This window comes from Trachymyrmex septentrionalis, unplaced genomic scaffold (genome assembly GCF_001594115.1).
Source record: "Trachymyrmex septentrionalis isolate Tsep2-gDNA-1 unplaced genomic scaffold, Tsep1.0 scaffold62, whole genome shotgun sequence".
Lineage (NCBI taxonomy): Eukaryota > Metazoa > Arthropoda > Insecta > Hymenoptera > Formicidae > Trachymyrmex > Trachymyrmex septentrionalis.
The window spans coordinates 2,933,077-2,944,542 of NW_017305800.1; the positions used below are offsets into that span (position 1 = coordinate 2,933,077).

At 38.1% G+C, this 11,466-nt stretch overlaps 2 protein-coding genes across 7 annotated transcripts; one reads left to right on the forward strand and one right to left on the reverse strand.

Moving 5' to 3' along the window:
- Positions 1-464: 464 nt before the first annotated feature.
- LOC108752916 (CD109 antigen) lies at positions 465-7,416 on the reverse strand. 2 transcript variants are annotated; one of them, XM_018494129.1, is made up of 6 exons: positions 7,281-7,416; positions 5,962-6,142; positions 1,842-5,865; positions 1,438-1,631; positions 1,081-1,361; positions 465-998 (listed from the first exon to the last, which is right to left on the reverse strand). In XM_018494129.1, exons 2-6 carry the CDS (start codon positions 6,135-6,137, stop codon positions 775-777), a joined length of 4,899 nt encoding a protein of 1,632 aa, XP_018349631.1. In that variant the 5' UTR covers positions 6,138-6,142; positions 7,281-7,416; the 3' UTR covers positions 465-774. The 2 variants fall into 2 exon arrangements, with proteins under 2 accessions (XP_018349631.1, XP_018349630.1); XM_018494128.1 differs by having other exon boundaries at positions 7,196-7,416.
- A 295-nt stretch (positions 7,417-7,711) lies between these two features.
- LOC108752917 lies at positions 7,712-11,156 on the forward strand. 5 transcript variants are annotated; one of them, XM_018494131.1, is made up of 7 exons: positions 7,738-7,775; positions 7,852-8,017; positions 8,128-8,198; positions 8,532-8,871; positions 8,956-9,723; positions 9,802-10,901; positions 10,978-11,156. In XM_018494131.1, the coding sequence occupies exons 2-7, from the start codon at positions 7,964-7,966 to the stop codon at positions 11,117-11,119; spliced, it is 2,475 nt and encodes an 824-aa protein (XP_018349633.1). In that variant the 5' UTR covers positions 7,738-7,775; positions 7,852-7,963; the 3' UTR covers positions 11,120-11,156. The 5 variants fall into 5 exon arrangements, with proteins under 5 accessions (XP_018349636.1, XP_018349633.1, XP_018349634.1 ...); XM_018494134.1 differs by lacking the exon at positions 7,852-8,017 and having other exon boundaries at positions 7,712-7,775; XM_018494132.1 differs by lacking the exon at positions 7,738-7,775 and having other exon boundaries at positions 7,783-8,043.
- Positions 11,157-11,466: the final 310 nt, after the last annotated feature.

Genomic DNA, 11,466 nt, shown 5'->3' on the forward strand with positions numbered 1-11,466 from the left:
ATATACAATTCAGAAACATTACACGAATGTCTTCTTGCCGATTTCGATTACTAGTTGCAAACTTTGTAAAATATAAATAAGCATGTACATGTAAAATAAAGTTTTCTAACATTTATTTAATAATATTTATAATAAATGTTTTCAAACGGCATAACGCAAGCTGTTACGGCCATATAAATAAACGATAAATTTATTTTGCACATTAGTTGTATCAAATTACAGCTGTAAATTTAAATTGCAGTTACAAGAAACAAAATTTCCTTTTTTCAATTAAACTTCAGCCTTAAAAAATTTTTTTAAACAATACTAAATTTTCTACATTTATATCACTTCAAGCAAGCAATAAAATATTCTTATTTCACTCTTAAAAATGATCTTCTAAAATTATTGTTCAAAGATGCAAAACTATATAAAAATAAATATACAAAAAATCATGAGATTTTTATAATTACGAAATATCCTGGGCTACAACAGATTGTGCGGCAAAAAAAATCTTCAGCATGAGCATTGCATACAAAAACAGTTAAAATTATAAAGTGATTAGCTTCACTGGAAATAGAAATTGAGAATTAAAACTCATCATTAACATTAGTCACTGCATACGCGTGTCATATTTGAAAAGTTATATAAAACGGTTCCTCGGATATTTATAGTAATGAGATTCGTGGACATGTACTATATTCTGATTATTAACGTTCCATATTTGTGCTCTGTTAGCAGAGGCAAATTATGGCAATTGAATAAGGATCGAATACTTTTACCTTTACATTACCGCTAAATAGAGCATGCTGTTAACAGGTCGTCGCCGAATTGCTGCGTTCGAAAGTATCTCGTTATTGTCACGATGAGCGATGCGATAAGCAGGAAACCTGTTGGTGTACTTAATAGCATGGCAGCATTATAAATTGGGCAGTAGGGGCACTGGGAGCTACCGCAAACCTCGCATATATTCAATGTGTACATAGGTAATGCGTCAAATATAGATTCGTTGAAACGTTCTGAAAAAAATGGTAAATAAATATCAATATGCATATCAGTCGCAATATAAGCAAGTTAAATTTAGTGAAAATATATAAATACCTGGTGCATAGTAATCGTAAACACGAATGGAAAGGTATCGCGACATATTTGCGACCGGATACCAACGTTCCATCGTAAAGTTTACGCACGTCTCTTCGCTGTCCAGATAATCGAAATAAAAGAGCACTTTCCTTTCTTGGAAACGTGCTCTCTGGAGATTCCTCACTTGTTTCGATAGGATGTATTTATCTAGAGTTTGCTGCTGAATTATGTAACCAGTTGGTACAGCTACATCCAACACAGCCATGCCGGACCGGGTAGATTCGTTGAGATTCGTCCATCTGTGTAAAAACATAATACATTTTTATGAGTATAAAAATAATGGCGAGATATTATTATGATTATATGCAATCTCACCTTTGGCAGCAAAGATACGAGATGTGAGACTGATTTCTGCCATGGAAATTCGCTCTGGTGACTAGATCGAAGGCTTTGATCGGCGGTTCTGTTTGGAATTTCTTTATATCAACGTTATATTGCACGTGCATCTGCAGAATGGCGTAACCTGCACCTTTCGCCTCCACTTTTACAATTCCCCACGCTTGCGGGACCTGAAAAAATGATAATCGTGCAAATGAAGCGTTTCAATAACGTTTCACGAAACATAAATGTATCTCAAAGAATGCGGTCCATTTGAAGCTACAAATGTTTTGAAACTTTCGATTGACCAATCGGGAAAAAGAATTTTATTAATTGGCTAATAAAAAAATGCTTTCAAGTATTTGTAGCATCAAGTGGACCGTAGCCAAAATATTACATACCTCGACAGTTTGAAGTTTCGCTAGATTCTTAGGATTCACTATCAATTTGTTGGTCTTGTTGTCCATGGAACTAAATTGTATGTTTACAGACAGTGAACTGACGTCCCTGATTCTCGATCTGACGGTATATTCCATTAGCGCCTTCATCGCCCAAACAGTATCCTGAGTAGAGGCCCATCCACCGTCCGTTAATCTCTGTACATTCAGCCATCTCACTATCGGCTCTAACATAAGTTCTTGTCGGGCGACATAAACAAGTAGCGCGTACGAAGTCGTCTCTATGTTCTCTGAATCATAATTGTAGGGTAAGCGTGGCAGCCTAAACGTCTTCTGATTTTCCTGCTTGGTCGGAGGAGGTGGTACAGCTTCTCTGCCCCAGTACCTATATTCGCCTTCTATTTGTTCGTGTTTCGTCAGGATGTTGAAGGCTTGCTCAGCAGTAGAGGCTTTTGACACCAAGAGTGCATAGGCCACTATTGCTATCTCATAAGGTTTACCTTGCTCTAACAACTTCAGATTCCTCTCCAACCATTTGATAGCTTTGGCCGCGCTCAGGGCCACTTGAGAACCTAAGCCACCCGTGAGATCCTTGACACTTTGCAGTGTGATGAGTACATGAGCAGTGAGACTGATGTTTCGATGGGCGATTACGTCTTTTTCATAGTTTAAGGAGCTGTTCATCTTTCGATCCGGTAACCAAGTCACTTCATAGAATGCACCTTCCGGTGTCTGATGTTTCAATATCCAAGAAATCGCTTGAGAGATAACTTCGGGATCAATATAAAGATAATTCTCCCACTCATAGAAGCTAGCCTCTTGGAAAATCCGTGCGCAGAATGCCGTCAACCAAACACTCGGCATCGATTGGTTCCAATCAGTACGGAAAAAGCTAAAAGATCCGTCGGGATTCATGAACGATAACTGTTTTTGATAGCCGATGTTCATGTAGTAGAAGCTTTCCTTTTCTTGCGTGCGATTGCGTTGATTAATCAAGCGCATATATAAAGTGGTATACATGTTAGCGGCAAAACTGAACATATTCTGCTCGGCACAGTCCATCGGCAGATTCATAAGGCTCGTTGCATTTACCGGCATTGTCGGGAAAATAGGCCCCACTACGTCACCAACCAAACTGATGGTTGCTTTGTTAGATCCGAATACATAGTAACGGTTCTCATCGTACGTTATGATCGGAGTCTCAGTGACATTCACGTGCAGGTATTCTTGTATATAGGCGCGATTGCTAAGATCCAGCAAAATTGAATGATGTCGATATTGCGGCACTCCATCTGCTTCAACATGCAGATTGCGAGTTACCGAATCCTTGCCGATTAGAGTAGTCGCATAAACGTGAATTTTAATGTCGCCAAGTCTTACTGGTACGATAGGCAGATAAACAATGTTGACATCTTGAGCAGGGATCCAGATGAAAAATTGATGTTCGCCGAAAGAAGTACGCGGTTTGTACGACTGTACAATGCCATTGTCCTCAACATGAACAAATTTATAGTCTTTGGATCCCGACAGTACCACTGTTGCCTCGATATTGTAGTGCATGTAATTGAAGACGGACACACGAATACCAATTTGCTCGCCTTGTCTGCTGTTAGCTGGCATCTCCACATTTATATAGAACGGCAAGACTCCGGTATACGCTAGCGTCTTCGGCAACATACCAAACCCGACACTAGGCGACATGCTGAAAACGGTAACCATCCAATGTACTGGTCTCCGTGGTACATCCAGGTTGAAGATCTGTCGACCATGCGGGCCGATATTGATATCTTTCCACAGCCAAACATTTTCATAGTGCCTTTGGATTCGATTGAATCGGTCCTTACGGAACTGTGCCAAGTCAGTCGTGTTCCGCTCGACGCATCGCGCCTCGTCTGTGCCGTCCTCACAATCAAATACACCGTCGCATTTTTTCTCCAATCTATAGCATCGACCAGTTAAGCATTCGCCGAAACCCTGCGTTCGATTGCACAGATCGGGTCGTCGGTATAACACAGCATCCGTGAAGACAACTAGGCCAATATAATCAAACGTGCGATTGACGTCAATACCAAAGGTGGAGGACGGAAAATATATCACCTCATCCGGATCACCGTCGTGATACTGCCAAGTGTGCATGTGCGTGCCGTTGGTCTCCTCATCAAAGTGAGCCATCTTTGAGATTACGTTTGCATATGACAGCTCATTGCCTGCTTGCATAGTATAGAATGAACGATCGATACCCGATAAAGCGACGTAGGCGCCAGGTTCGCCGTAAATGGCTACCTCGACGCGCTCGCCTGTTCTTGCCTTTTTGTTATTGATAAACACAGTAAAGTTATTGCGTGAAATGCCATTCACTGGGAAAGTCAGGGAATCTGCAATAACTTCGCCATGGCGGCTTACGTGATACACCACCGCCGTTGCGACAGGAGCCATCTCAGGGCTCAGAGGAATCGCGAAAGTTTTTATATTGTGTTGCATATTGTCTTCACCAATCAAAAGTATGGTGCCTTTAGACATGATGAGATAGTTAAAGACATCAATGTAGAAATTAGTCTGTACATGGAATATCATGTATTGACCGACTTTGGGATTTTCAGTAGATGTTGATATCTTGATGTGCTTCATATTCGGAGATTCATGGGCGAGCAGTAGCAGCTCGGTCTGAGCCCTGTAACCCTCGCCATCAGTAAAATGCGCATGAACTCTCATGGAGGTGATATCGTCCAGAATTTGACTGGCGCGATCAGAATCTAGCCCGAGCTGTTTCCTGAGATCCATCTTCATGACCCACGCATCCGCATGTTCTGGTGATGCCCTCGGATATTGGATGTCAATGTTGCGACGTCCGCCAGATCGCATCTCAATGTCTGCGCGGATTTCCATCATGGAGTCTCTGAGCTGCGTGGGTCGTAGTGGCGAGTTATCGTGGAAAGATGCAACTAAGTTCAAAGTAAACGGCATCGCTGGCTTAAAGACCTGTGGACTGCCACCAAGGAAACGAATCTTTGTGGTAGAATTGAAGATCCTTGCCTTAGAATAACCGACGATCACCTCATCTAGAAATCTCTCACCCACTGTCGCAACCACGGTGACTTCCATTCCGTCAGTCGATGGAGCGAAGCCCAACAATTCCTGCATAGGATATTGGAAGTGATACGTTCCATTGAAGAATCTCAATACCGGTACTCTCTCCTCATAGAAATTAAGTATCCTAAACCACGATGGATAATACTCATTGAAGTTGAAGTATCTCTCGACTGGTTCGATCGCCGAGGGATTGCGTATTCTATCCAGTGGCTTAAAACTGGCTTTTAGAGTCAGATTACCTCTCACCGGTGCGCCCGATGTATAATTTGCCTGAACAATACCGTAAATGTAAGGATCATTGTCAAAAAAGAACGCTGGCATCGTGACGTTGACTTCGAAACGCGTTTGATAATATTCTTCTACAAGGAATTTCTTTTCCTCCACTTGACTCTGAGCTATTACTTGCACGATCCAGTCTCCGAAAACCGGTTGATCAGAAAGCTGGTACGACAGCGACACTGTACCCAGATTGCTCTGTCTGCTGAGCCATCGTCTCATAATCCTTCTATTTGGATCTAACATATATACATCCACAGGATTATCGTAAGCTTTCAACTCCGTATTGATCGGGATCGTTCTAAAACGTATTGTATCACCCTGCATATACACGGGTTTGTCCAATTGTATGAAAATAGTCATAGAACGTTGCGAGAATATCAGTTTGGTTTCATTTAAAAAGGCTTGGCCACCTGTTAAACTGTTAAACAACCCTTCTACGCGCAACTTATAGTCACCATCCACAGAAGTGGGTGGCATGCGCATCATTAAAGTTTCAGGTATACCTTCCTTTACTTCTTGATGATCCGCCGCTACTTCCACACCATTTCGCTGAATAGATGTACGCACCATCATAGGCAGCGGGCTATGAAGAATGTTCACAGCAAGTCTGTACACTTGATCTGGTCTAACCATGCGAGATGCAACAATAAAATACGTGCTGCAAATAAAAATATTCGTTACGTTAAATAATTACGAATTTATATAATATACTTTTCTATTGTCACACATTCAATCACAATATAGCAATACTCACGAGTCTTTAATTATAACGTTTTCATTTTGACCTGCAGGATTCCGAAATCCAAAGCCCGTATTCTGATCCCGTTCGTCATAACGATTCCATGGAAGCCTGGGAGTGGATTCTGTTGGCTCCTGGGTAAACTGACTATTTCCAGAAGCCAAGAACAATAAGAGTATCCAGACTAACATGTTTTCTGAAATATATAATTCATTATTAATTTATATTCTATATGAAAATATTTGAAAATACTTTCAAAAAATGCTCTCTTGGATACTGTAATATGTCAAAAATCGAAATGACACGAGGATCAATTTATGAACAACACAAAAGTGATGATATATGGTGCTTTCTAAGAATATGTTCTAGAACAGAACTACTGTAACCAAAACTATGATTGACATCACACAAACGTAGAGTTTTGATTACTGTTGCTGTCTTGGAACATAGTCTAGTAAAAGACAAAGAACAACACAGTAATCAATTTATTTTTAATATCAAACAAAGATGTTATAATTCACTGTATTACACTATGTTATTTATGTCTCTTTGGCTTTGGTTTTCCAAAATTCATTGCCAATACTGAAAATCTGTTATTTACATTACATATACTATAATTTTTCAGTAGTGGCAGCTCCACTGGCAGTTAATTTTGGAAAATAACTTTTGTAGAAAGCATCCAAGCCTCGTTTAGATTCTCATTTAAATGTCACCCAGGTATCATTTTATTGCTTACCAAATGTTAAACAAAAACTGCGTTTAACAGAGAAAGCAGTTTTGCAACTGTTGTAAAATTCTTTAATATAATTAATTTTACTCTTATTAAATTTAAATGTATAAATCAATCACATTGAAGAATTTGGCAATAATAACAAAACTGCTTTCTCATCTGAACGCAACCAAGAATAAACGTGAAACACCCGGGGAACACTTAAAATTAGAATATGCCTCATAGTATTAATTACAGTGAATTGTTCCCTATTCTGAATTAGCCATATTAAAAATCCATGACGTAAATAAATACAACTTTTGACACATATATGCGTCAGCCTTTTATGGGCAATACTCGTGTGACTTGTAAGGCGTTGTCGATTTTCTGTGTTATTTAATAAAACGATATCATTGCTTTCCGGTCGCTGTAGCCGTCGATACATTAAAAAATTACGCGAAATCTTTTGCGGGGTTAGGCGACGCGCGGCGGTCAACGCCCAAACGCACATTCCTCGACTCGCATGTCATCGGCGCTCACCTCGGGATCACGATTTTCTGATCAAGTCGAATCCGCCGTGTCAGCGTGTGTCGCGCACGATTAGCATCACCGCACTCAAGCGTACCTACGAACGAAGATACTCAAATCAAGACGTCAGGCACGTCGGTTACACACATTGCGTGGAGCCAGCAGAGGAGGTGGTCAAGAGGAGTGGCCCGTTACGAACGTTACAAACTTGGAGTTTATTGTTACTGGTGAATTGGTGACAGTGGAGACGCGCGGGGAATCGGAGCTCTCATTTGTCGTCTTCGAACAACGGCAAGGTTGCTAACATTGAAATGACTGTTGTTTCCCCTAGGTATAATCGATTGTTCGTTCTAAGTTTGTTCGCGTCGCATGTTCCAATAATGGCTACGTTCAGCGGACTCAACAGTTGAGTGAACGCTCGCTGTTTATTGGTGCATTCTTTTAGATCATCCAATCAGCATTTTAAATCTGGAAGAATACATCAATAGCAGCGAGCGCTCACTCAACTTGAATCCGCTGAACGCAGTCAGTGTCGCTTGTTGGAAAGCTCCCGAAGAGAAAGGAAAGATGGGAATTGCAAACATAATTTGAGGTGTGTTCTTTAAAGCTGCATTATATTCTACTTTCTACTTTTTTGCACTAAAAAAATAATATGAATATACAAATAGATATTAAAAAGAGACAGTCGTGAGAAGAGTGCAGATAGCTGCAAGGAACAAATATTGAGATCAATTAATAGATATATCACGCGTCTGATACAGGTACTGTGTATATAAGATAATGCGAATCGATCTCGTCGAATACTATATACTCGCCACGATTCATCTTTTGCCGGTGTGGATACCTGTTATTTAAGCACAGTAACAACAATTTTAAATAATATTGAGAAATTTTAATATGCGTATCTCGAAATTTCATATGTTTTGTAACATTGTTTCCTGTAGATATTTGTGGATGGATATCTATTTTCCATGATGGATGAACCATCTGAAAAATTGCCGTGCAATACGCTAACGTGAGTCACAGTTTATAATAATTTTTTTTTTTTGCAATAGTTTCTTCATCAAAATAATTAACCAAAGTTATTAGCGATTTAATTGGCATTGTTCAAATATAAAGAAGTCGTGTTATTCTACTTGTTATTTCTCATAAGTGTGTTATACTCTTTTTTTAAATTTTAATTTTGAGAATTGTTAAAAAAAATGAAAATTTATTTTATGCTTAATAAATCTTGAATTTAAATCTTGATTGAAGTAAAATTACGTCGTTTGTTCGTTGAAAATTACATTATAATAACGCATGTGTTCAATGATAATTAGTCAAATAAAAATTGATTCTTTACTAACAGGGCCCAAGAATTGTTATGCAATAAGGGTATCAGTACTTGCTTACTAGAGGAATGGGAGAGGTCTTTAAAGACTTTGCCTAAAAGTGGAAAGAAGCATTTTGAACCTGATAACTCTTGGCTACAAAATGTTCAGATTGAGAAAGGACTTAAAAAGCGTAAAGATTTGTTAAATGTCGAAAGAGTCGAACGTATCTCAGAATTAGCTAGTGCCGAGTGGCTACCATCCCAAAAGCGAGCTCTTGTTACTAAAAGATCTGGTCAAGACTGGAGCAACTTTGGCCTGGAGAGAAATGGTTCCTTATATTTGCTACCAGAAGAGGCGTTATTTCTCATAGAAACAGTATGTTTTCTAAATTATATTTTTTAATAATGCTTTAATTACTATACCATATTTATTTAATGTATTCTCTTGTATGTGTTATAGAATTGTCTTGAACTCATTTGGAATGGATTATCATGTTCGATTCAGCAAGCATATGAAATCTTGATTGATGACTCGGTATGTACCCTGGAAGAATATAGGGTTTATAGTCAATTAACACGTTATGGCTACCGTATACAGCGCTACTTTTATGAAGAGTCAGATAAGTGCAATAGATCAGATGAGCTTACTCTTGTTAAACGGAAAATTATTGTTAATCCCGAGAATGGACTGAGAATGTCTGATAATCAACCACAGAACAAGCAAAGTGTAAAGAAATCAAAACTAACATTAACGAACAATATGCCGGAAACATCGGATAAATCTGTTAATCTTAATGTGGAAGACCATGAAAAGACTACGGTACAAGAATTTGTAAAACAAGTAATATCTGATCTAGTAGATCAGGTTGTATATAATATAGTGAAACGTCATGAAAATGAACCAACTACTTTCCGAGAAGTGGAAAATAACGTGACAGAAAAGGCTGCGAACAACGAAGAAAAAAATCGACATTCTAAACCAGAAATAATTTCCGATGAAACTTTGTTAGGCAATATCAAAATTCTCAGAGACACATCGTGTAAAGTATCATGGCCGGGTGCTCGCATTCAACGTAACGTGAAGCAGTTGCCTAAAAGAAACGATAAAGTATCATTTCCAGAAATTTCCATAATCGATTCTGACACCAGTGAAAATTCCAGATATCAAGAGAAGCGAAAGGCAGTTCCGCAAATTGATGAGTTACATGCGAAAAAGTCAAAGCACGAAGTAAGATATTCTCAAATATGTATACTAATGTACAGTACAAAGAATTTGTCAATAATCATTTTTTCTCTTTTTAATTAGGTGATTGAGTTATCTGATGATGAAGTTCAGGAATTACCACGTTGTATGACAAGAATGGAAATGTTAAATCTGCTACCAAATATTGCCTTCCAATCGGAAATTAACGAGAAAATTTCCAGGCGATATATACCGCACAATATAAGGCCTCAAAAGAGCACATACCAATACAATCGAACGATGATTTTAAATATGCAGGAAAACGACAAACGAGCGCGACAGAATTGCAAAAATGATAGAACTAATGCGAGACAAAACACGTCTCACTCTAGGAATCCTCTTACAGTTAATAACAGAAACGCTTCCTTTCAAAATCAACGTTCACTCTTACGTAGTCCATCGCGATCTTTTTATTCCGTAGATCAAATGCATGGAACGAATATTAGCTTGCCTTACGCATATAGATTTCCTTTCAATTACTTTCCAGACGTTTATCTACAGAATAGAGTCACGCAGAATGTATTTCATAATTTATTTGTCGCCTTTGGTAACCATGGGAACACTGTTCAGCAAAGAAGTTATACCATACAGATGAACAATTTCATGATACCGATCATAGAAGGGTATCGAAGTAGACATTTTTTTACGGAGAATCAACTCCGACACAATTTCTATCAGAATATTTTATGGCAGCAAAGATTTTGTCAGCGGAGAATGATTGAAAACGCATCGATGCACGGCAGTACACATTCTGTTGCAAGACGACGACACGATGATACTAATAGTTTAGTCGGTTACGAGATTATTAATCGACCTTCTTTTACGACACGTCTAGGGACTAGTTCATGGACAGAATTAAAGAAAAGATGGTTTGAAGAAAAAACCATTACAATCGACGATGAAGATTGTAAAAATTTGAATGACAGTGAGGAAGATTGCACTGAAGTGCAAATCGTAAAATTTCTCAATCCTTTAGTCAGTCCGAGAAACGTATCCTCAATGACAGAAATTTTCAGTAAACTTGCTATAATAAAATCAGCGCCAGAAAGAACAGTTAGAAGGAAAAAGAGCAAATATAAGATATCGTATAATGTGTATTCCTGTACACATCATTACAAAAAGGCGAATCCTGGTCAACCATTGTACAGCCTGGTAGTGATAAGGTATTATTTGGTAATTAAAAAAGTATATTTCTCTATAAATATTAACGTTTAATAAGTCCCAATTAAAAAATTACAGAAAAGAAGATTCAATCTTACAACCTGTTGAATTAAATCGCCTGCAACAGGATGCGAAAGGTTCTCAAATAGTATTAGCATATGTGTCAATGTCGATATCGTACATTCAACCGGGTATTATAACGATGCCAAACATAATTTAATTTTTTATTCAGGTACATTTAATTGATTAAAATTATTTTGAAGCAAATGATGTGTAATATATCTATGTTAAAGATTATCTTGTAAGAATTATAAATTTTTTTTGTTATCTAATAAACTTTTATATACTTATAAAAGATTCGTGTAATATACTTTCTTTAATTTTAATTTTTTAAAACGATAAAAATAAACGCTACGTAGGTTTAGATCGAGACCTGTATATAAAATAATTAGAATAATATTTACAAAACAATATTCTATATACGTATATACATATATATGTGTGTGTGTGTGTGCGTGCGTGTGCGTGCGTGCGTGTGTGTGCGTGTGTGACACATTTATTTCCTAG

What these genes read in the sequence shown, in the direction of transcription:
- LOC108752917 (XM_018494131.1), top strand. Translation starts at nt 7,964, where the DNA reads ATGCGAATCGATCTCGTCGAATACTATATACTCGCCACGATTCATCTT. An exon ending in CGTTATTTCTCATAGAAACA is followed by an intron (nt 8,872 to 8,955) that starts GTATGTTTTCTA and finishes TATGTGTTATAG; the next exon opens with AATTGTCTTGAACTCATTTG. An exon ending in TACAGCCTGGTAGTGATAAG is followed by an intron (nt 10,902 to 10,977) that starts GTATTATTTGGT and finishes AAAAAATTACAG; the next exon opens with AAAAGAAGATTCAATCTTAC.
- LOC108752916 (XM_018494129.1), bottom strand. Translation starts at nt 6,137, where the DNA reads ATGTTAGTCTGGATACTCTTATTGTTCTTGGCTTCTGGAAATAGTCAG. An exon ending in CGAAACTTCAAACTGTCGAG is followed by an intron (nt 1,632 to 1,841) that starts GTATGTAATATT and finishes TCATTTTTTCAG; the next exon opens with GTCCCGCAAGCGTGGGGAAT. An exon ending in TCGTATCTTTGCTGCCAAAG is followed by an intron (nt 1,362 to 1,437) that starts GTGAGATTGCAT and finishes GTTTTTACACAG; the next exon opens with ATGGACGAATCTCAACGAAT.